The 25,862-nt window shown below is 41.2% G+C and overlaps 1 protein-coding gene across 2 annotated transcripts in view; it reads right to left on the bottom strand.

Annotated features, from left to right (window-relative positions):
- PRXIIF (peroxiredoxin IIF) overlaps nucleotides 1-25,517 on the bottom strand; it is a 62,706-nt gene extending 37,189 nt beyond the window's left edge. Inside the window, exon 1 of one of the 2 annotated variants that reach the window (XM_087662042.1) lies at nucleotides 25,291-25,517. In XM_087662042.1, the coding sequence (XP_087518168.1) occupies nucleotides 25,291-25,473 (183 nt within the window). In that variant the 5' untranslated portion in view covers nucleotides 25,474-25,517. The remainder of the gene's footprint in view (nucleotides 1-25,290) is intronic. The other variant, XM_087662043.1, reaches the window with a different exon arrangement.
- Between the last annotated feature and the right edge of the window lie 345 nt (nucleotides 25,518-25,862).

Here is a 25,862-nt window from a genome sequence, read left to right as displayed (position 1 = left end):
TCGTCCTCCTCCTCTTGGCGAGCACGTTTTCGAAGAACCAGCTTCCGGGCAGAGCTTCGGCATGTATGTGTCATGACGGCACAAACAGGGCGCACAGCACACGGTGATGGAGAAAGAGGAGAATCACGAAGAATGCCTGCTTCCTTCCCCATTTGAAAAGTGAAGTCCAAGTCTTCTGCAAGTGAACTTTGTTGTGTGCCAAATGTCATGTCAGCATCATGCACAAGTGACCCTTCACACATGTAACCTTCACAATTTGATTCCCTTACATTAACAGGAAAAATTAAATTAACAGGTGAATAATAAGGTTGTGGTAGTCTTTTAAGCCGAAAACCATTGACCGCAGGCTTCAGGATATTGCCCTGCAAATTTTTGAGCAGAAATATACCTTGCCCAATATCTTTATGAATAATAAATGGTCCAACATATCTAAGCTTCAATTTGCCGGGAAATTTTCCCAATCGGGAATTATAAACAACTACTCAATCCCCCTCTTCAAAAATTTTATTGCGGATGTGTTGATTTACCCAAGCCTGTCTCCTTTGCTGCGTAATTCCTGACACATAAGCAGCTAACACTCTGTCTTCCTCCAACTTTAGGAGCTATTCCATCCGATGCTGCACTGACTATTCCGGATCTAACTTATGTTCAACAACAACTCTTAAACTGGGAACCACAAATTCCATAGGGACAACAGCTTCCAATCCATACACTAACCTGAAAGGTGTTAATCCAGTTGTCACCTTGTATGCAATCCTGAAAGCCCACAAAGCAGAATCCAACTTGACATCCCAATCCTTCCTGTTATCTTCAACGATCTTCTTCAAGATACGGAGTAGGATCTTGTTGGAACTCTCAGCTTGCCCATTAGCCTGAGGATGGTATGGAGTTGACTTCTTGTGAAGAATCATATGCCTGACAGTCAGGTCCCGAATAGCTTGATTCAAAAAATGTTTACCCCTGTCACTGACCAACTTAATAGGACATCCAAACCTAGTCATAATGTTAGTATACAAAAATTTGGCCACACTAACTGCTTTATTATCCTTGAGGGCTTGTGCTTCCACCCACTTTGTGGCATAGTCTGTGCAAACCAAGATGTATTTGTTACCTGTGCCTTTAGCTGCTGGTTTGATAGGTCCAACAAAATCAATTCCCCATTTCTGAAATGGTTCAAGTGGTAATACAGGATGATCCGGCATTCTATCCCTGTCAAGAGGTTGACCTTCCTTCAAGCATTGCAAACACTCCTTAGCATATTGATGAGCATCCTTCAACACAGTAGGCCACCATAAACCTGCTTGCAGTATTTTTCTGCCTGTAATTTCTCCAGAAAAGTGACCTGACAATCCGGAATGAGCTTCATAAAGAACTGCTGGTTGCTCAAATTCAGGAACACACCTCCTCAACACATTATCAACTCCTCTTTTGTACAAAAGATTCAGAATAACCTGAAAGGACCAACTCTTCAAAGCTAATCTCCTTCTCTAATCTGCAGTAAGGTGTGCAGGCATCACTCCTTCCTGTAAGAAATGCAGTAACTGATCATAATAAGAGTTAGGATCTATAGCCTGAACTTCAAAAAGTTTAGCATCAGGAAGTTGATCAAGAACTCCTGCTTCCATATCATCATTGTCCAATCTGCTAAGGTAATCAGCTACAGCATGCTCTTTCACAGGAGTATGAATAACCCTAAAATCAAATTCCTGCAATAGCAACATCCATCTAGCAAGTCTACCTGTTAACTGAGGTTTATTGATCAGGAACAACAATGCCTAATGATCCACATGAAATATAACCTAATTCCCAAGCAAATAATGTCTAAATTTCTGAACTGAGTACACCATACCAAGTGCTTCTCTTTCCGTTACTGAATAATTCTTTTCAGCAGTACTCAATCTCCAACTTGCATAGTAAATAGGTCTATACCATCCAGGCACCTTATCTTGCATCAAAACAGCTCCCACAGCAAAATCAGAAGCATCAACAAAAATATGGAAAGGTAAATCCCATGCAGGAGGCTGCAATATAGGAGCTACAACAAGCATTTTCTTAAGAATACCAAAGGCCTTATCATGATCTTCCCTCCATACAAACTGCATCCCCTTTTTGGTTGAATTAGTGAGAGGAGCACATATATGAGATAGATACCCCCATCCAACAGGACATCATCAAACTTCTTCCCTTGATATTCAACTTGAATAGTGGGCACTTGATAATCTACCACCTCCTTTTGAGTTGGTATAACTGCTTGACAGTCAAGAAGTACCTGATCCTGAACTGATGTACTTTCAATAACCTCCTGCTGCTTTTCCCTGATCTTCAAGAGTAACTTCTCCTTGAACCCTGGGATCAAATCCAAGATCTGCTCCAATGTTAATTACAAGGAACACTTTGCTAGATAGAGCCTGAAATAGCTCTGCTGAACCTCCCTCCTGAAATTTTCTTGATTCTTTATTTTCAAGAGACTGATCCTTATCATCAGGAAACAATGTTCCTAACTTTGTCTGATCCTCAGACTCTTCAAATCTGTCTTTCTCTGCAATTTTCTGCAGTCTTTTGACCTGCTTTGTCACCTTTCTCCTGGCTTCCTCTTGTTCCTGCTAATCAAGCTTCCGGCCTGCTTGGCTTCTAGTAACCGCTAATACCATAGCTTCATCAGGACAATACTCAACTTTAATGCAATTAAAACAATCACACTGAATATGCATACTTGCAGCATTTAAGTTTCCTGACACCCTCTCCTGACCTTCTTGAACCTCTTCTTGCTGTATTCCCCTACCACTAACAACTCCTGTATCAGCAGGGATTTGCCATTCCTCATCATGATCAAGAAACTCTATTAGGACTGCTGCACTGAGGCACGTGGATGCTGTAGATGAGATGCTCTTGCAGGTCTCCCGTCATTGCGGTTCCTTGCTACTGGCATTCCTCTCTCAGTCCTATGCCTTGCCCAAAGTTCACAGTTTGGTCCCACAAAGTGTCCTTGACCTCCACAATAATGGCATGCTCCCATTTGAGTAGTTTGCTGCTGTGTTCTTAAATTTCCCCAAGGCTGTCTTGCCTGTATTCTTCCAGATCCCCTGAAAGGTCTTTGAGGCATTGTGTCAGTCATAACCTGATTTACTGCAACTGGCTGCAAAGCCCTCAGCCTTAGGCTGCCCCATTGGCATCTGCTGTGGCATCCTAACATTAGGATTGTACCAGCATGTCTTCATGGCCATTTCTTTGGCATATCTCACAATACTTTTCTTTCCTCTTAGTGTCTGAAAGACCTAAATCCTTCAGCTTCTGCTTGATCTTTCTATCTAGTTTAGTCTCCTCTGCTTTTCTTTCATTCCTGTCTTTGGTTTTCTTCCTTCTGGACTTGATTGATCCTGACTTTTCCTTCCTCTTCTTGTGTTTCTTCCTACGAGAAGTCTCACTATCAGAATCACTGGCATCATTTTCTGAATCTGAACTATTTTCACTGTCATCATCACTAGTATCACTTTCAGATTCTGAATCTGAATCTGTGTCAGACTCTAATCTTGAAGAATCATCCTCTTTATGTCTTTTTGAACGAGAAGTACCCAGCCTTCTCTCCACTCTTATAGCAGCCCTAATCATGGTATCCAATGTACCATTCTGTCCCAATTCTACATTAGCAATTGGATTCCTGATCTTGCTTTGCAAACCCTTAATGAAATAAGTAATTTGCATTTCCACTGATGGTGCATCAACATTATTCAACCTATTCAATAGGTTCCTGAACTTTTGAGCATAATCTTCCACCAACATCCTCTTTTGCTTAGTTCTCTTTATCTTCCTCAAAATATCTCCTAGTGTTTTATCTTTCTGGAACCTGCCCAAAAATGCATTCTTCAATTCATCATAGGTGTTAAATGCTGCCATGCCATAACTGGAAAACCAGTCCATGGCTTTTCCCTACAAAGTGGCTACGAACTGCTGCTCTTTAACCTGATCTCCATACAATTGATTAAATCCACTTGCTGTCCACCTTGTTTCAAACTGAGCTACATGACAATCTGGATCTTCCTTCTTCCTGCCTGAAAATTTAGATGCCCTCACCTTTGGGTTGAACAATTGATTTTGATTCATATTGTGTTTCTTCTTAGGTTTCCTTTGAGGTGGTAAAAGATTAAAATTCAAATATTTATTAACCAAAACCCCTGTATTCCTTGACAGGAATGTTCTCCCTAGAACTGCATGCTGCAGTCTTTCGAGTGCCTGTTTTGGGGGAGTTCCCTAATAGTCAGGAGGTAATACTGGTTCTTCATTATCTGATACATCTGGTATGCTGGAAGGGGTTGGAGGTGTAGGGATGGACTCTGTAGAGGTGGCAGGAGAATGATATACTGTGGAAGTGCCCTCAGCAAAACCCACCCCCAAAAGATTATGTCCAACATCTGTGACCTGCTCTTCATCCAGCCTGCCTAATTGCACCACTTCATCTATATCATCAGACCTTACAGATTGCTGTTGCTGTCTGGACAATGCCTCCCTCAATGCTCGAGATCTGCTCCTCGTGAAAATAAGATTGGAGGAATGAGGATAATTCTCTGACATAAAGACTCCCCATACAAGGCACCTTGTACATCTTCAATGCCATTAGCATCCTAAATTCCTGCAACCAAATTGTGTAAGTATTTCTTCCAAGCCGTATACCTAAATCATGAGAAATATTCTCATGAAACTGGGCAGGATCGCCAAAGTGTTATGGACCATCAGGACCATAACAGGAAATGCAAGAAATTAGCACTGCAGGGAACTTCCTGACACAATTTACAGCCATTACACATACCTAATCTTTAGGAATACCATGCAAACATGATCTACATATCATAAACATCAATGCTGAACCACTGTCCTGAACAATCACACAGTTTATCATCATCATATTCACTCCTGATCAAATAACTTGCAATAGACAGCGCAAATATTCAGGACACAGATACACAGCGTTAGAACCAGACATCAGCGACCAGAATCTGGCACTGTCTTGAAGAATATCTCATTTCTCATCACGTAGAAATACAAAAGACACAAAATTCCTAACTGTCAGGAAGGCGCCTGCATGTCAGGTAAAAACCCAAATGCTTCATATGACATCTTAGGTCACTTGCCATATGCTGGTTCTACATATATGCTAGTACTAAGGTATAAAAGTACTAATATAGTGCAATTCGAGCCTCAACATCATCATCAGCTACTCTCTTCTTATCATTCTTTTGGAATGATTTGTTGCCATTGTGCTCCATTTTCCATGTCTCAGCATGGTCAATGAGTTCCCTGAGACTAAAACAATGATAATGATTAAGAGCAGTACGAAGTTTAAAATGCAAACCTCCTTGAAACTTCCTAAGCTTTTCCGAACTGCTAATCTTCTTGAAATGTTGGACCTTCAAAAGTAGCTCCCAAAATTTCTTGGTATAGTCACCAAGTGACTCATTTTTCCTTTGCCAAAGCCGATCCCATTCCATTTTTACATCTCTTTTGAAATGAACAGGAAGAAATTGGCTTTGTATCATGCGAACAAAGAACCGCCATGATTTTGGGGCAGCATGATCATATTCCAACCCCGTCCACCAAGTATGGGCTAAGTCGGTCAAATGTAAAGCTACAAACCTAATCTTTTCTTTTTCTTTATACTTGTCACGACCATACAAAATTTGAAATTGACGAATAAACTTCAAAAGAAGATCAGGATTTCGGAAACCATCATACATACTGAACTTGATCTTCTTTTCAAGTTGAGATAGTGACTTAGACTTCTTCTTCTTCTTATGCCTTCATCCATGCCCAGATCTTGAGGTTGAAGATGATGAAGTGCTTGATGGGAATGAAGATGGAGACGAGGGTGAAGAATGTCGACGCCTTTGACGATGATGAGGTCTTCCAAGGGAAGGGTGTGACTCTTCGTCACTAGAAGAGGATCCATCAGAGTAGGCACCAGATGACTTTGAAGAAGAGGATGAGCTTCGACGCGATCTCTTTCTTTGTCTTGAAGTAGCATGGAACTGCCTCTTAGAAGTAGTTGGACTTCTTAATCGGCTCCTTTCATTGGTATGGCTTTGTCTCCTTGAAGCAGATGAGCTTCTTTCCTTGAATTCTTTGGGATTCTCAACTTTTTCTAGTTTGAGAAGTTGCTCACGAATTTGCTGATTCTTCTCTCTAAGACTTTGAATGGCTTGAAGGATAGCACTCGATTGATCCATTGAGACTCTAAGAAAAATATGCTCAAGCATTCAATGCAAGGGCTGAAAACAAACAAACTTATAATTGTAAGCACTACCAGTGTTGGGGTGAGGACCGAGCCAAAGCTTTGATACCACTACAAACGCCCCGAACAACGTAGTATGCTTAACAATTATGATATTCGCTTGTTTTCGAGATTTAATATAAAAGAGAATGAACACTTAAAGCTGAAAATGAAAATTACTCACAAAATTACAGCCATGAAAATGCAAAAGTAATGGAGACAAGATTGAGGGTTGAAGATGGGCCAAATCCCCCCCCCAAGAAATGTATTTCTGCTCAACCCAAGTCCCTTAGGGAAGAGCTCAGTTACAATCAACCTGAGAGTGAAGAGAAGTAATTCTCACTCTCACAAGATCATGCAAAGATGTACAAACACACATGCATTATCTATTATGCAATGATAAGAACTGATTTCTTTATAGTATGAGAGAAGAAAGAGGGGAAATCAGTCTTTCTCCATCGTTGATCAACAGTACATGGATAGGGCTTGCTTCTTGTTGATAAAATGGAAGAAAGAGCTCGAGAAGGAGGTGCTGTAATGAATTTACAGGCTTGTTGTCCTGTAAAACAGCAGTGATAGAAGAGGGAATATGGAGGAATTTGATAATGGAGAAGTGGGGGATGATGATGGGGATGGATGGGGCCAGTTTCTGGCTATCTATGGGTGTTGTACATGAGTTTACAGCAAAGAAAAATGATGCTGAATGAAGAAAAACGAGCTCTTATTTATAGGAGAGGGAAGAGCTAGTACAAAAGGGGAAAGTGGAGTAGCGTACAAAATTTACTATTTTTAGAATGACATCCCTATTTTTTAGGACTAGCATTTTTAGGCTAATTCGAGGCTCCTAAAATTTAGGGACCTCCTAAAATTTAGGGACCCCCCAATGTGGGTGTCATATGAAAGCTTTTTCCGTGTACATCGCAAAAACGGTATCAGAATCTTCATGTGACTTTCCTATGCAAAGAAATGTGCATTTCAAGCTTTCAGCCCACACATGCACATTGTACAAGCATTTCATGATCATGGCATCTTGTTGATTGTAACTGTCTGTTCTGGCGGATCTAGCCCACACTTCAAGGCATCAATCCTTTCTGTGTGTGAGTCTAGCCCTGATATGCGTGAGTTTTGGTCACAGGCGCCCAATCGGGCCATATAGGTGGAAGTGTGAACTATCTTTTCTCTAACCCACCGCGTGGGTCCACCATAACCTGTGACCACTCATCAGTGGCCAGCTCCAATGCACTTTTCTTTATATCTAATTAGTGCAAAGGAAACAAATTTAATAAATCATTATATTAACAAATTTAATAAATCATTATATTAATAAATTAATGAAAAAGGATACAAATTTTGTTTCTATAAAGTTGTAACAAACAAGGAGTCCATTGTCCAAAATTTTGAGTTAATTCGCATTTCTTAATTTTGTAATAAATATTGTTATTGTAACTAAGTTGTAATCAAGGAATTACTACCCATCCATGAAAGGAAGGCTAATTTCACTAAAACTATACATTTACAAGGTTATTGACGTGTATGGAACACATGAAATCTACATTTTGATGTGATGTACATTTGCAAGGCATATATGGATTACATAGATGGTATGCAATGTACATTTATAGGTGATGAAAAAGAAGTACAATTGCACACATTACATATATTTTGCAGCTGATATATACTTTACATGACTATCATGCGGTACATCATTGCTATGAGATGTTGTTTATGCTCAATTTATGTATTATAATGCCTTCGTGGTCAGAACAGTATTAGGTTTTGACATGTGGATGCATCTCTTATGGTTCTAACAGTGATTATGATTCTAGCATGTATTTTCAACAATGGCAATGAATGCTTTGCCACATTGCAGTACAATTAAGAACGATTGAAAGGATTTGAAAGGAATGGTCTATCACAAGGACGTGAAATTTTATTGCTTTGCTTAGCATTGGATTAAAAGTTAATCAAAATGTGCTAGTGTGACTTGCACATGTGAGGTACAAGTCAATTGTTTTACAATGTGCAACCTGAGACCCCGAAATATTACTCAATGCCAAAGGCAAAAGTTGTAATAAGTTATATCTAACACATACTAAGTAGCACCCAATGTCAAATTTTGGCGTAGACCAATTTATTAGCCACTAATATCAGACTAAGCATTAATTAATTAATTAATATCAATCTAAGGACTAATAACTGCTCAAGTGACACGATACTTGGAAGACAAATTGGCCTAATCAATTTAATTATTGGTTGGTGAAATTGATTTTCTAAGTAGTAGAATAATTATTAATTTAATTTTCAAAATTAACTTAATAAGTTGAATAATGCTGAAAACTAGGATAAGAAAGCTGTCACTTGGCAAAACTTACCCACACAAGTGGCAAAAATGTTTTTGGGAGTTGGTGGAAGTCTATTCTAACCATAGAGAAGAAGGCTAATGCAAAGTTAGAAAATGCTATTGATGTGATTTGCAACCACTAGGGACCAATCCTACAATAGGTGACAGCAATTTGGAGCCCTCCAAGTGCAGGTGATAGCAACCCAATGTCCTAATGTAGATGATAGTATACAAGAGGCGGCAATAACCTGTCTAGTAGTCCTAAGGTATAGATGATAGCTTTCATGGTTGTTTAAGCAAGGCAGTAATAGCTTTTCAATCTTTCTGACAATGAGACTCTGAAATTTCTCTCTCTATAACATTCTCTCTTATCCTACAACCATCTCTCAAGTTATCTCACCAAAATCCAATCATTTGAGTCACTAGAGATAGAGATATAGGAAAATCTCTATTGTAAACCCTAATTTACAGCAAAAATTAAGGTTTGACAACCACCACGAGATGTGTGTCAAATTTGAGGGCCTACAACTTGAATTTCAACATCTAAAATTAAAGAATTTCAGGGAGATTGGAGATTCAAGAGACCAACCATCGCATATCGGATTTGGGGCTTAATTTGTCTTTCAAGAAGCAAGGTGAAGGCCAATTCCCCAAGCAAACCAAGGGACAAATTGGTTTGAAAGCTTACCGGTCATTAATGACAACAAATAGCACTTGGATTAACAAAGGAGATCAGACAGTTTCAATGTACTCCATCCATTTGCAATAAAAGCTAAAGAAATACTCGAAGGGGCGCCAATTTGGGGCCAATATACTATCCATTGTCCAAGATTAAAGTGGTATAGTGTGCATTTTCAATATATGTGAGTTCTATGCTTGTTGTAATTGTTGATTAATCAGACCATTTACCACCCTATCCGGGAAGGAACGTTGGTTTCAAGGTTTTCATTTGTATAATCTACCTTCTTCATTTCAACATTCATTGACTACAAATTTCAATGTTCTTCTATCTCTTCTCTCTCCCTTTTCTCTCGTATTCATTGTCTTTCAGTCTTGTCCATACACTTCTGCATTTGCTGCACTCTAACATGGTATCAAAGTAATGTAGGACTAATTGATCGTGGGCAAACTTGATTGGGAGGATTCTTCATGACAAAAGTTTGCGTTTTCAACATTCAAAGGCTGATGTGAATAGATGAAGCACAAAGAAGAAGCGAAGTTGCTGTTTTTTTTGCAGGTTTTTGCTGTTGGCTAAGGAGAAAAGGCTACGTTTTGAGCCTTTTGGAGCAAATTTTGAGTTTTCATCGCCTCCGGCAAGTGAAACTCTTTGAGGACGAAGCAATAGCAGGCACTAGCAATATTTGTAAAGTCAAAGGGGGCTGCCCTTGTTTTTTGTGCATGTTATTCTATTTACAATGTTTACCGAAATTGATACTGAGTTTCAAGCTACAATGAACCATATAGTCCCTCTGTGACCGGCTCTTCCTTCAAATCAAAAAACATGCCATCCTACAATCTTTGATGCCTCCAAGCTTTCTGGAGATGAGAAAGTCGAGTTGATGATGGTATAAGCATATTGGGACAAATTGAATGTCCATATCCGTTGTTTCCTCTTTCTCTCCTGCACACCAGTTGTCGTTGCTCACATCAAGCACTTGACGATGGCTCATGAGATATGGCTGGGGTTAGATCAAATGTACAATCGGATGACCGCAACAAAGCGGGTGTCTCTAGAGGTTTAGATTAGGACTTTGAGTCCCAACAAGTCTTCATCTATGCAGAAGCATATCAATAAGCTTCAGCAATCGCAAATGTAGGTCTAGAACACAAGGAAGGTGATTACCTTAAAAGACATGGCAACAACTCTTTTCTCACAATTACCGCCACGATTCAGTGCATTTTAATCCGCCTTGATTACTTCAAGGTGGACAAAGACCCTTAAATGGGAGGAGTTGGTTCTGATAGTCTTGGACCAAGAGGAACAGCCCAAAGGTTAGAAAACTCCCAAGTTGGAGGCTTTGATAGGTTAGTCTTCCCAACAGAAGAAGAAGAAGAAGAAGAAGAAGAAGAAGAAGAAGAAGAAGAAGAAGAAGAAGAAGAAGAAAAAGGAGGAGGAGGAGGACGAGAAGTCCAAATAGGACAAAGCCAAGGAGTCTACTTGCCACATTTGAGGTAAAACAAGTCATTGGAAGAAAGATTGTCCAACAAGGACAAGGAGGACACCAAGAAGAATAAGACCACAAAGGACTCGAGAATGGTGGTTGCTCCTTCATCGGCCACCTTCCTCATTTGGAGGTGATAGAGGATGTTCCTCCAACGGCCATTGATGCAATGACTGGCCCTCCACAATCTCAAGATGGATTGTGGATAGTGGCACTTCCTACCATATGACTCCCCCTTCAGATGTTTTTGTCCATATGTGTCCAATGCGTGGGCAAATTCTAATAGGTGACAATTTTTCAATCTCGATTAAAGACAAAGTTGATATGCAACTTATTCCGAATGGGCAAGGGGGTGCCCACACATCAAAGATGGCCAGGTTAGAGTATCATCTTCTTTCAATGAGCAAGATTTGTGCTCTTGATTTAACAGTCGAGTTTGATAAGGACTCCTTCCACGTTCTTGATGGAGTGTCTCAACATATTCTTTGAGCAAGACATGAGGAGAATGGAATCTACAAGATGTGGCCTTTTTCTTCCTTTTCTTCTCTTCTTCTCTCTTCACAAACTCAGATTGAGCTTTCACATGCTCTGTTTGGCCATCTCAACTATGAGAACTTTCAAAAAGGTAGCTTGTGGTCAAGTTGTACAAGAATTACTTGAGCTTGGGGTGAGCCACCCGCCATGTGTATCTTGCATTTGTGGCAAGCAACATCAAGATGTAATTACCAGCAAGGCTTAATGACGGGCTAAGGAGCCCTTGGAGCTTGTTTCAACAGACTTATGTAGCCCGATGCGAACAGAGTCTCTTAAGGGGAGTTTGTATATTATGCTAATTGTTGATGATTTTAGCAAGATAACGTGGGCATACTTCTTGGAGCTGAAGTCGAAAGCATTCTCACATTTTAAGAATCAGTTGATCTTTGAGGAGAGCAAGTCTGGCAAGAAACTCAAGACCTTGTGTGTCAACAAGGGAGGGGAGTTTGTCTCCCATGAGCTAACTCGGTTTTGTGCAAATCATGGCATTCACCAAGAGTTTGCCAACATGAATATCCCTCACAAGAATGGCATATTGGAGCGGAAGAATCACAATGCAATTGAGATGGCACGAACTATGATGAAGCATCGACAGACAATTCAATGTCTATAGGCCAAAGCAATGGTCACTGCTGTCCACATCCTTAATCGATCCTCTACATCAATCATGGCCGATATGACCCCTTTTGAGGCTTACTTTGGTCAAATGCTGAATATTTCCTATTTCAGAGTGTTTGAGTGTGATGCTTATCTTCACATCCCGAAGAAAAAAAGGGACCAATTTGAGCCAACTTCCCAAAAACAGGTGTTCAAAGGAGTATACCTCGCAATCCCAAGGATGCAAGCTTTATGATCCTGTTTCACAAAACTTAAAAGGTATACACAAGTTGAGATATTTAGTTCATGGAGTTTCCAACTGCAAAGGAAGATGTTGAGCATCCCATTCTTGGAGATCCAAGTGATAGTTGGGCACCTACTCCAGTACCATTGGAGCCCTTACCTATTGAAGCTCCACTCTCAAATGGAGGAGATTGTTTCACCACCAATTTCACATTGAGCATCCCGTTCTTGGAGATCCAAGTGACAATTGGGCACCTATTCCAGTACCATTGGAGCCCTTACCTATTGAGGTTCCACTCTCAAATGGAGGAGGAGATTGTTTCACCACCAAATTCACCCATTGAGTCGGCCCAATGGATATTCCATAGACTTCGACAAAGACAAAGTGGCAAGGGGAGTATCGACCTCCTCCTTGTTGGGGTCGTGATGCACTTCATGATTCAAGGATTGAGAGAGTCCCTAAAAAGTGGCAGCCGTAAAATGGCCCACAACACTCTCGAAGAAACCAGGCACATTCCACCGAGGCTGTTTGTACTAACTACTGTTTGATGACTCATGTCATGCAAGATAGGGAGCCCACCTCCGTGAAGGAGGCTTTACAATCACAACATTGGAAGAAGGCTATGAAGCAAGAGTTGGATGCTATTGAGTGCAATGACACTTGGCCCGTTCATAGGAAGGTGATTGGAGTCAAATGGGTCTTTGAGTCCGAATACCATAGTGATAGAACTCTGGATAAGCACAAGGCATGACTTGTTGCAAAGGGCTTCACACAGTGGCCAAGGGTAGAGTTCCATGACACCTTTGCACTTGCAACTCTAATGGCTACCATTAGGCCCATTCTTGCCTTAGCCAACCATAGGAGATGGCCGGTTTATCAACTTTATATGAAGTCTTCCTTGATGGTGATTTGAAAATGGAGATCTATGTTGAGCAACCCCCCGAGCTTTCCTCATCTAATGGACAAGTGTACAAGTTAAAGAAGGCCCTTTACAATCTAAAACAAGCTCCATGTGCTTGGAACAAGAAGATTGACTCGTTTCTCCAAGGAAAGTTAGCGTATCAATGTTCCTCTTCCAGTCCCCTATTGTATGTCCACACCTCAACCAAAGGGCATGCATTGTTCATCTTGCGAATAAAGGCCCTCGTGCCTTTAAATGTGCTCGGGTGTGAACACACCCTTATCACTTATATGTACACATATATATCTATCTAAAAACCTAAAGGTACACACTCGTCATTGTACCTACAAACGTACTCACTCTCTACTCTGCTTGATCTCACTCTCTCTATCTCTCACTGTGCATAACGACTGACTGTTCATTTCCGTGCCGGACCCGTCACTACAAACTAGTATCAGAGTTGCGGTTAAGGAGTTCATACTTCTCAGAGTTCGAGCAGGAGTTGACAACCAAGCTCAGTTCATGAGTTCGTAGGCAAAAGGTCGCAGCCCAGGTGGGACAATCGACAGACAGTCTGGTTCGCAAGCCTGACGGGCTGCAGACAACCACACAACTGCAGCCGACTAGGAGACGACCACGAGATTGCAGGCGACCAAGCGACGACCACGCCACAACAGGCAGCCGACAGAGAGGCCCACTGGACAACGCGTGCAACAGTCGGTGGACAGCAGTCGACGGGATAGGTTACGGCGGGCAAAAATTATCGGGACAGGCCGCGCGTGGCGGGACAATCGAACGGGGTCAACGAACCTCGTCACATCTTTCAAACAAAAAAAAGGAGATATTCTATTTCTTCAAAATCTCCTTGAATTTTCCTTCTCTCCTCCGGGTGTTTGCGCGAGCAAGCACAGTGTGCAAATTTGCGCAGGTTTAGATCCAGAAATTTGGAGCTTTTTACGAATTTGGGGATCTCAACATGGAATGGGACAAACTGACTCAGAAATTGCAAAGTCGGTGCACATTTGCCCGGGAATTTTAGGGCTTTTCACATTTTAGTCAAATTCTTTCAATTTCACTAAAATTAGTGCACGTAGGACTTGGGAAATTTGGGGATCTGTCCAAATTTGGTGCAAGCAAGATGAAATAGTGATATTTGGCTTAGAAATTGCAGGAATTTGTGACATTTTGTCCCCGACATTCGAGGTTTTTCATGTACATACAAAATTGGGCTGAAATTTACCCAATTTATCGACATTGACGCACATTGGATCCCGTGCAATTTGGGGCTTTTGCAGTTTGAGCAAAACCTATGCAGCATTTGGTCATTTTATATACATGCAGGTTAAATTCCACGCAATTTGGACATCAACACTTGGTAAAATTTGGGGGTTTTGCTGAAATTGCTCTATTTTGGCGAAATTGGCATGTTCTATGCATGACAGAGAAAATGCAGATGTGTGGTTGATGCTTTGAGCACAAAAATTTTGGGGCTTTTGACCGTTCGAGTCACATTTTATGCCCGTGGATACATGCACAACAAAAATTGCAGCTAAAATTTGGGATTTCTCATGTAATGTGATGCATATGCCCTTGGAACAACTATAATCAGTTGTGGAATGTTGTAGCATATGGTTTGGTGCTTCTGAAAATTTATTTACAGATCTGAAATCTGTGCTTCTACGTGGTCATTCATTGCTGGTTGGCTCTTGTTTGTACCTTGGTCACTTGGGCGACAGTTTGGGCCTGCATTTGCTGGGTTTTTTTTTGTCACATTTGGGCTGAAAATCATGGCTCGCAGCAATGACAGTAGTAATTTGATGCACATAAAGAAGCTTGAAGGCGCACATAACTTTGCAGTTTGGCAAAAGCAGTGCTACAATATCCTATTGCAAAAGAAGCAAGCAAACCCAATCAAAACCAAAGGGGCAAAGCCCACGGACATGGAACACGACGATTGGGATAAGTTAAATGAGCTTGCACACTCAGCCATAGAGCTATCGATTTCTGATGCCTTGCTATTCAACATTGAAGGTTTGGATTCTGCATATGCTATATGGACTAGACTGGAAGAACTGTATGCACAGAAGAGTGTTGCAAGCAAAGTGTATTGGCTGAAAAAGCTTATGGATTCGCGTATGAAAGAGGGTACAGCAATGTCTACTCACTTGAGTGAGTTTAACTCCATTTTCAGCCAGCTGGTTGCCTTGAAATTCATGATTGACGAGGAATTTAAGGCTACTTTCTTGCTTTGCACTCTACCAAAGAGTTGGGATACATTCAAGACTGCTATGAGCTATTCTAATGTGATCCTTTTATATGCTGATGTAGACAGCGCTCTACTCATGGAAAAAATGAATCAACAGAACAATGCATCCAATAGGTCTTCCAATGCTTTGCATGCTACGGGCAGATCACAACAAAAGGGCAAATATCATGGCAAGGGATGTAGTAAATCACGTGGCAAAGATGTTGAATGTCACCATTGTGGCAAGAAGGGTCACTTTAAACGTGATTGCTACAAATGGAAGAAAGAGAAAGGAAAAGGCAGGAAGATGGATGATAGCAAGGAAGAGAAGAAGGACAATCAGCCTAAGAAAAGCAGTGTAAAAATTGAAGAGGTGAATATAGTCACTCATAACAGTGATAGTGGGAGTGACGTACTCTTTGTCTCTTCACACTTTGGTGCACATGCTTTACTTGCAGATACACATGATGACATGCATACCTGGATTCTCGATTCAGGTGCTTCCTTTCATGTCACCCCACATCGTGAGTGGTTCTCTGCCTATATAGGGGATCAACATGGTGTTGTCCATCTTGGGGACGACTATGCATGTGAGATTGCAGGTATTGGCAGTGTGCAGTTACAGTTTCAACATGGCTCTATCTTTACACTTCAGCACGTATGGCATGTACCTCAACTCAAGAAAAGCTTGATTAGCACAGGGCAGGTAGATGATGATGGTTTTCATACCACCTTTGGTGATGGAAAATGGAAGATCTGTAAGGGATCAAAAGTGATTGCCAGAGGTTGCAAGAGTGATACTTTGTATCCACTTCATGTATCTAGTGTGCGAGACCATGTTGTTGCCGTGACCGAGCAGCCAAGTGTTTCTTTGTGGCATGGCCGGTTGGGACACATGAGTCAAACAGGAATGAAAGTGCTTTCCCCTTTGGGTTACTTGCCTTGTCTTCGTTGTGCTGATTTTAAGCACTATGATCATTGTATTTATGGCAAACATACACAAATGTCTCATAAAAAGTTCTTTCTTTGAAATCTTCTCTAGAGTTAGTACATTCAGACGTGTGTCAAATGCCAGGATTATCTTTAGGGGGAAAGAAATATTTTGTCACCTTTGTCGATGATGCTACAGAGAAGGTATGGGTTTACCCTATTCGTAGCAAGGATGAAGTGCTTGACAAGTTTAAAAAATTTCTTGGCATTGGCTAATAATCAGACAGATAAGACACTCAAGTGTCTTTGCTCTGACAATGGTGGGGATGTGTCCAAGGCCTTTCAGGCATTTTGTGACAGCAAAGGGATAAAGAGGGAGCTCACTGCACCTCATAATCCACCCCAAAATGGAGTTGCAAAGCGTATGAATCAGGCCATACAGGATAAGGTCCGTACGATGCTATCTTATGCTGCATTACCCCATGGTTTTTGAGCAAAGGCTGTTATGACAGCCGTTCACTTAATTAATCAGTCACCAAACACGTCTTTGGGGGGGGAGTTCCCCAAGAAGCGTGGTCGGGCAAGCCACCTTCATATACCCATTTGAAAGTGTTTAGCTGTGAGGCTTTTGTGCACATTCGTAAAGAAAAACGCAGCAAACTTGAGCCAAAGTCCTATAAATGCATTTTCCTAGGATATAGTGACGAGGGTGAAATGGGATATAGAAAAGGAAAGTAATACTCCGAGAAGATCACATGCACAAACAGTCCGAAAAGACTGAGGAGATCCATAGGGTTGTATTACGGGAATAAATACCTTTTTGGATAACAAAATGTGCCCACTGTACAGCAGCAAATACCTGTTGTAAATGAACCTGTAAATGCAAAAAATGATGCTGAAAATGATCAGCCAAATATTGCCCATAATAATGAGCCACTACATGTGCAGGAACAGCCAGGACAGCAAGCTGTTAATGCTGATTTGTAGGCTGAAATGCCAGGACAGCATGCTGAAAATGGAAATTTGCAGGAACAGCCAGCAAACAATGATCATTGGGTTAGGAGATCGTCTAGGGCTACTAGACAACCTAACAGATTTGTTCCTGGTGCAAACAATGTGGCTGCTTATGTCGTATTGACAGACTGTGGTGAACCATCTTGCTTCAAGGAAACAATGGATAGACATGACAGCAAGAAATGGTATAAAGCAATGTTGTCAAAAATGGAATCTCTTGAGAAAAATGGCACTTGGAACTTGGTGCAGTTGCCTAAGGGGCAAAAAACACTTCCATGCAAATGGATTTACAAGATGAAGGTCACTTCTGGTTCCTCACCAAAGTACAAAGAAAGATTGGTTACAAAGGGATACAAGAAGGAGCATGGAATTGACTTTGATAAGATTTTCTCTCCTGTAGTCAAGATGACTACATTGAGAACCATTTTGCGCTTGGTTGCAGTTGAGGATATGGAGCTTATACAGATGGATGTAAAGACTGCATTTTTACATGGTGATCTGCATGAGGACATATATATGCAGCAACCTGAAGGGTTTGTTGAACAAGGGAAAGAAAAGATGATATGTAAACTCAAAAGGAGTTTGTATGGGCTGAAACAAGCAGCAAAAGAATGGTATCATAAGTTTGATACATTCATACAGTCCCAAGGCTTTCATAGAAGTCAAGTGGATTACTGCTTGTATACCAAGAAGGCAATAAATGGCAGCCTGATTATCTTGGTTTTGTATGTAGATGACATGCTGATTTGCTGGCGGGGATACTCATGCCTTGGAATCACTGAAGCAAAGTCTTCATGGCAGCTTTGACATGAAGGATCTTGGTGATGCAAATCACGTTCTTGGTATGCAAATACTCAGAGATAGATCAAAAGGCTTACTCTATCTATCTCAGTAGGAGTATATCTGCAAGGTTTTGTAGTGTTTCAATATGGAGGGGGGGAAAACAATTGGGGTTCCATTGCCTCCATATGTGAAACTTAGTGCAAAGGACAACCCTACATCTGATGATGAGAAGGCTAAAATGGCCAAGATACCCTATGCTTCAATTGTTGGCAATTAGATGTATGCTATGGTTACTACACATCCTAACATTGCCTTTCCAGTGGGAGTGGTTAGTAGATACATGGCAACCCCTGACAAGAAGCATTGGGATGCAATGAAAGGTATTATAAGATACCTCAAAGGCACAAAGGAGTTATACATCTACTTTGGGAAGCAGAAGGCATCTGTTGTTGGCTTTACTGATGTAAACTATGCTGGTCATGCAGACTGCAGAAAGTCCACTTTTGGGTATGTATTTACTTTCACAGGAGGAGCAATCTCTTGGATCTCCAGGTTACAAAAGTGTATTGCATTGTCTACTACAAAGGTAGAGTATGTGGCTACCACTGAGGCATGCAAGGAATCTTTATGGCTTTCACGTCTGGTGGGAGAGCTTGGCATCACAGAGTTACCTATTCTCCATTGTGATAGTCAGAGTGCTATCATGCTAGCACGGAGTCCTATCTTTCATGGAAAGACGAAGCACATACAGGTGAAGTACCACTTCATTAGAGATGTACTTGACAGCAAGAGCATTGAGCTTGTCAAAGTGCATACAGATGATAATCCTCCAAACCTTCTCACGAAGGATCTTCCAGCAAAGCGGTTTGCTCATTGCCGACAGATGATGGGAGTTGGATAGATATATGTATTTCAGCTTTGTACATACCTAGACTTAGTTGATTCTTTTTTCCTCTTAAGGCACATTGCCTTTAGGTGGGAGGTTGTTGGGAATAAAGGCCCTCGTGTCTTTAAATGTGCTCGGGTGTGAATACACCCTTAGCACTTGTACTTACACATATATATCTATCTAAAAACCTAAAGGTACACACTCCTCATTGTACCTACAAATGTGCTCACTCTCTACTCTGCTCGATCTCACTCTGTCTCTCCCTGCGTGTAGCCACTGCCTTTCTCGATCTCCGTGCTGAACCCGTCACTACAATTCATGCTTTATGTAGATAATCTCATCTTGTAGGTGACCATGCCCATAAGGTCAAGCAAATGACGGAGGCACTCTGAGGGGGATTTTCATCTCCCAGTATCAATATATGTAGGAGCTTTTGACTACGCTTGAGATGGAGGGATGCAAGGTCATTTCTACTCCTATGGATCCAAACTGGAAGGCTACGACAAATGTAGATTTTCCAATGGTAGATGCTTCCTACTACCAGCAATTGATTGAATCCTTGAAATGGCTTCTTAACACTTTGGTTGATTTGTGCTTTCTTGTAGGTTTGTTGGTTGAGTTCATGAGTGAAACTGAGGTGGTTCATTGGAAGGCTGCTATGAGGATTTTGCACTTCTTGAAGGGACCCATGATCTTGTATTCATTATCCAGCAAGTACCAAAGATTCAGCTTTGTTCTATAGGCTGCATGGATTTCAATTGGACCCAAGATGTTGACCAATAGAGTCAACGATAGGATATTGCTATACTTTGGGCACACATGGTATCTCATGGAGTAGCAAGAAGCAATCCAAAATTGCCCTTTCTTCTATAGAGGTGGAGTATAGAGCAACATCTTCTACCAACTATGAGACAATGTGGCTTCTAATGTTACCAGGAGAGCTTGGCTGCCCATAGATAGGTCCTATGACACTCCATTGCGATAATAAGAGTTACATTGCTTTGGCATGGAACCCTATGTTTCATACTAGGTTCAAGCACATTGAGATACAGCACCATTTCATTTGAGAGAAGATCTTGGATGAGACTATTAATGTGGTATACTATAAGACGGAGAATAATTTGGCAGATTTATTTATGAATGTGCTTCCTCTAGATGTTCTACAACAACACTCTAAATCCCTAAACCTTACACCGCATCCAAGTTCTGAGAGGTGTCAGAGATTAGTCATCCCCTAGACTAGCATTCTTAGGCTACAGTTGGTACAATCAAAGCTCTCAAGCATAATTACGCATTTTCGTGTCAGTTTTTTCAGCAATCACCATGTACAAGCACATTTTACCAAGTAGGGGCAATGGCATGTGGTAGTACGGCAACTGATCGTCATTATTATGCACCATTTTATCTGCAGTCAATTGCATTTATGGCTGGTCAGTAACTTTTTGTTGTAGGTCACCAACGTGCTGGCCTCCCTAATTTGTTTATAGCATTATTTCTAGCTATTTATATTTGGCTGCATGTCTGCCCTCATCACTTGTCATTCCAAATGGTGGAGAGAGGGATCGGATCAAGGAGATACTTCAATAGCCTACTTGTATATCTGCCTTCTTCATTTCAGCATTCATTGACTACAGATTTATGTGTTCTTCTGTCTCTTTACTCTCTCCCTCTTCTCTCGTGTTCATTGTCTTTTAGTCTTGTCCGTAAGCTTCTGCATTCACTGCACTTTGACACACTAACCCTAGTCCATTCTGAGACACAAAGGTTTAAGGTTATTGTATTCACTTTGTGTAGTCTGTTTTTAGTACTCATTCTTCTTTCATTTGGAGTAACTCTTCACCTTTGAGTTCTATCATTTATCATTGTGTTTTGTCATACACTCTTTAGTTTTTCTTCTATGCTCAAGTATTTCTTTACAAGGTTGAGAGTGGCCCGCTGCAAAACGTACAAGAGAATGCTACTGATGAGGAAAATGCAAGTTGTAGGAATTGTTTTAGATGAAACTGCAGCCCTTGAAAGCTGTGCTTGCAGAAAACATAGCATTGGAAGGTCTTGGCAGATGTAAACATAGCTGGTACAGCCTGAAATGATGTCATTCAACAATCTTTACCATCTACAGATGCTGCACTTCAGTCATGTCCAACTCCCACCTTGGTGAATAATACCATGTGAGAGTGCACAATGGAAAAGAACAAGAACTTAGAAATGATGAACTCAACAAACAAAATCCATACTATATTACACTTATTGTGTTTCTCTAAAGTTTTGGTGTGAACACTCCCTTATCCACAATCACTTTTTACCTCCTAGCTAGAGAAGGGCTTTTTCCCCATGTGAACACCGGTCAATGGTGGAGGTAATAGCAACACCTTAGGGATTGTACTTTCAAATTATTCTCACAAAGTGGATGTGACATTCCAACACTCACTTCTCTATTGTTGTTCACTTGTTCATTGTGTGTGCGTATGCGTGCATGTGCTACTGAATCCTAACCTAACAATGGTATTAGAGCCATACCTCTTCTCAACCCTTGCCACCGTCATTGCCACCATTAAGCCTCACACTTAGCTACTCTCGCATATACTAGTTGTTGTTCCAACCTATCAGCCAACACACTTCACGCCAGAACAATCTTGCCTACTACCTGTCAAATCAGTTCCCTCTTTGTTGCCTATCTACTCACACCTATGCGTGTCATTGGATCTCGTGTCCAATTGCAAGTTGATGCTCTGATACCAATGAAATGTCCCCCTAACATCCAACCTACACACGAGTCTCGAGACATGACACAAGTCATATCCACAAATAAAAGGGACTCCACATCAAACTCACCTTCCAACCATAGAGCCAAACGGGCTCACCCCCGAGCTTGGGCGCTAGCAGCACTCTCGGTCACAACCACATCCCAAAGGTTAGCACAAAGGTTAGCATCCCATACCATCAGCCCACACCATCCTGGTGTATGGATGCGTTGGCCAACATGCCAAGAGCCCAAGAGTGGTGATCGCACAATGAATGTGCACAATAGGGCCTGGAGTCCTATAAATTTCATTGCCTTTGCACATCTTGGTAGACCATTAGGCAACCCATGAGCACCCTTTATCTTATGTCCACATCCACATGTTGCCCACAAATGAGGCTACTGCAAAAGCACATCCTACACATCCTTGTGGCCATACACCTATTTGGATTTCAGATAGTGATGCCACCCACCATATGGCCCTACTCGATGGCATAGTCATTTCTCAAGGCCTTGCAACTGCGAATGTCCGATGCGATAACTTCTTCTTTGCCAAGATTCATGACATTAGTCACGTTCAATTTAATATTGACAAATGCTTGGATCTCAATTCATTAGACAATGTGTTATATCCTTGGACATCCAGATGCGCTCTAGTAATATTGATCACAATGGTCATGAAGTGACTTAGTGCAAATGCACTAAGGCCACTTTGGTTAGGATAGTTGAGTCCTGTTTATAGGACTCAAGGCCCTATTATGCACGTCATTGTGTGATCACCACTCTTGAACTTTTGACCCGTAGGCCAACACATCCATACATTAGGACAGTTCGAGCTAGCAGCATGGAATACTAACCCTTGGGATGTGGTCATGAGCTGAAGTGCTACTAGCTCTCAAGCTCGAGAGTGAGCCTATTTGGCTCTATGGCTAAGAGGTGAGTTTGATGTTCAATCCCTTTTATTCGTGCATAGGGCTTGTGTCATATCTCATCTGTAGGCTGGATTATGGATCCCAAGGGGATGTTTCAAGCAATGTCCCACTAGCATCCCATACCACTAGCCCACACCATCCAAATGTATAGATGCGTCAACCAACAAGCCAAAAGTCCAAGAGTGATGTGATCATAATGAATGTGCATCGCAGGGCCTTGAGTCCTATAAATAGGACTCAACTACCCTAAACCCAAAGTGCCCTTAGCACATTCGCACTAAGCCACTTCATGACCATTGTAACCAATGCTACTAGCGCCCATCCGGATGTTCAAGGATATAGCACAACCCTCCTTATAAATTATTAGTATCCTTAGCGGTATCCTCAAAACCAAAGTGGAGAAAATGACTATTCAACAAATGTATTGACTCCCAAGTGGCCTCCGCCTTTGAGCAGTTTTTCCACTTGATCAAATACTCAAGATAAACAATCAAACAATATAGTTTGGTTCTATGGTTAAGAGCCAATTTAGGTTCGAGCAGAATGTATTAAGCAATGTCCTCAAGCAGTAAGACTTTCTCAATCAAAATAATCAATTCACCTTGTCCCAATCATTCCAACCATAAGTGGCGAGTGGAAATTTTCTAAATCTAAAATGTGGTTAGAGCCCATGCAGTGGGTCCTTACTGCCCAAGGCCCATTGATAACATCCAAATAAAAATTTCTACACAACATCAAGAAAGAGGCGACATGGTAGGAGCCCAATTGCCTTTTATGTTTTGCGACTAAGAAACACATCTACTTCTCTCAAATGCATATAATCTCTTAAAGAAACCATTGGATTGACAATCTTTAACTATGAATAACTTAAGCCATGTCCTTACTCACCCCAAGTACAATTGTCTATGGTTGTTCATGATATGTATTCCTACAACAAAAGCATATAAACATGACTAGCTTCATCTAAGCTTAAAACTTTCATAGATTTCACTACTTACATGTACTTTGCTAGTGGTCCACCAAGTTGCATCTTCAAGGTAAATAGTGTCTATGATGACACAAGATGTGCCTCGAGAACAATCTCAACATTGATTGGACTCTACATCCACTCAAATGTCTCTCTCCATGTGCATTCAAGCTGATAAGATTTTGAGAGCAAGCCACTTGAACAAGCTTTTTCATTCTGCGTTCCGTATAGGAGCAAAATGTGAAGTTATAGATGATGTTTCTTTGTGTTTAGTCCATTTGACAGAGTTGTATTTAGGTTGATCACACTACAAATCTGATTACATTATCCACAGTTTTGTTTTATAACATACATGTATGCAAGGCTTTAAGGGTAAAATTTTCGTCATCCCAAGTAGCACAATAACTTTCTCTTGTTTTTTTGGAAAGCAGCCATAGCTTCATCTTGCCCTCAATAATCGTGACTCTATAACCATGAGAGCTCCTTTGGTGGATCAAGGAGTCTTCCAAGGACAAGCAAGCTAAGAGCAACTTCCAAGATCCTCCATGTATTGCTTCTCTGCCCCAAGCACTAGAAGCAATTAGACCTAACAACCTAATTCCAAGGCTCATTAATCACTAGCACAATGGGACTTTCAAGATAGTCCCAAAACCTTGTTATCAAATCCCTACTAGGATTTTTCTTTCCATTCCAAAGTATTATGGCTAGGGTTGAATGTACCTCGTGATCCATCTACTTTAGAGCTTGAGCTTTGAAAAGAGGTGTAAAAGGGTTTTGTGAGTAAAGTTGACTACTATCTATAATCTATCACATGATATAACATATAATATTCATTTTCAGCAAGTAGCCAGCATGGTACACGCTAGAATGCCTTTTATACACTGCCTACACTTACTTTTCTTGCATATATGCAAGCTCTAGAAGAAAGCATCGGATAAGCAACTTTATCCATAAATGACTCAAGATGTGTCCTTAATTGCCGTAGTTGCATGTATACACAATTGTTCAAAGCATTGTGATCTGTACTTTGCAAGCAGAGGATAGTAACATGGGATGGCTGTTTTCTAACTCCTTGTCCTAGTCCCATTCCATCTCCATACCGTCCCAATCCTGTCCCCATGTTAGAGCCCCCTCTCATGGTGACAAGGGATGTCAACTCCTATCCCTGTCCCCATTCCCATCCCTATCCCCAAAACCCATCCCATGTTACTACGAAGCAAAGCATGCAAAGATGACTATTTTCTTCTAAATCCAAAGGGAGATCCCATGCTAGGTTTTTTCTAAAACTGGTTTGTTTTGTTGCAGTGGCTGTATTCTTCTATAGTACTTCTCACACTCTAAAATGACCTTGTGCATTCCAAAAGGCTAAGGGAAACCAAGCAGTAGCCTCAGCATTCGTGTGTACTTGGCTGATGGTCGACCGTCCTGCTCCAGGTAGTTTGTCTATACTTTGCAAGTGGTCATCCATACCTACGTTTCAAGTTAGTATCGAACTTTTTTTTTTCTCCTTACTGGAATGGGAAGCTCTTCATTCAAAGGACGCCTGAAGTTCGTCCATTTGTCAAGGCCAAGACTGCCTTTAACTTGATCGTACCAAAAGGTCAGAATGTAGCATCCAGGGGTTTCCATTGCAAGACTTATGATGTACACATATGCAAAACACACACACACACACTCTCTCTCTCTCTCTCTCTCTCTCTCTCTCTCTCTCTCTCTCTCTCTCTCTCACAGCTAAAATGCCTTTCTGACCTTGAAAATCTCGGATAGGGGAGTGGTAGCAAAGTTGCTAGAGACTCCCTCGTCCCAAGTGCGAGCTTTCTGGAGGTGGATGTTGGCGTCGGTGTCGATCTGCGCGCCAACCGACGCGAACGTGCGAGCGAAGCGCAGCAGTGACGATGGCGCCACAGAGCGGCGAAGCACTAGTGCGGCCATGGCTCTACCGTTTGTGCTGTGTGAAACCCAAGCCTCTTTCAAACCTTTGTAATACTATTCTTTTCCACGTAAATTATTAAAATATCACAACCTTTTTAATCTTGACTATTTAGTATTTATTGTTGGACCATAGTCTTCACGTGGATTGTTCTAAATTTGTGAACACAAGTAATGCTAAACTTTTTTAATTGATTTTAGAATGTTTTTTATATTTTTTCTTTTTCCAAGGGTTACTATTGTGGGTCTCCTCTCCACCCATATACACCTAAAAGGTTTACCAGCTCAAAAGACGTTGAGGATGTAACTATACACATTATTTATACTAGCCGGCCTGCCCAACATTGCTAGCCAGACTCGCTACCTATACATTGCATAGTTGGTAAGCTTGC

Source organism: Lygodium microphyllum, chromosome 21, assembly GCF_053477565.2.
Source record: "Lygodium microphyllum isolate KBCC chromosome 21, Lygodium_microphyllum_v1.1.10, whole genome shotgun sequence".
NCBI lineage: Eukaryota > Viridiplantae > Streptophyta > Polypodiopsida > Schizaeales > Lygodiaceae > Lygodium > Lygodium microphyllum.
This window is presented reverse-complemented; position numbering and strand designations above follow the sequence as displayed.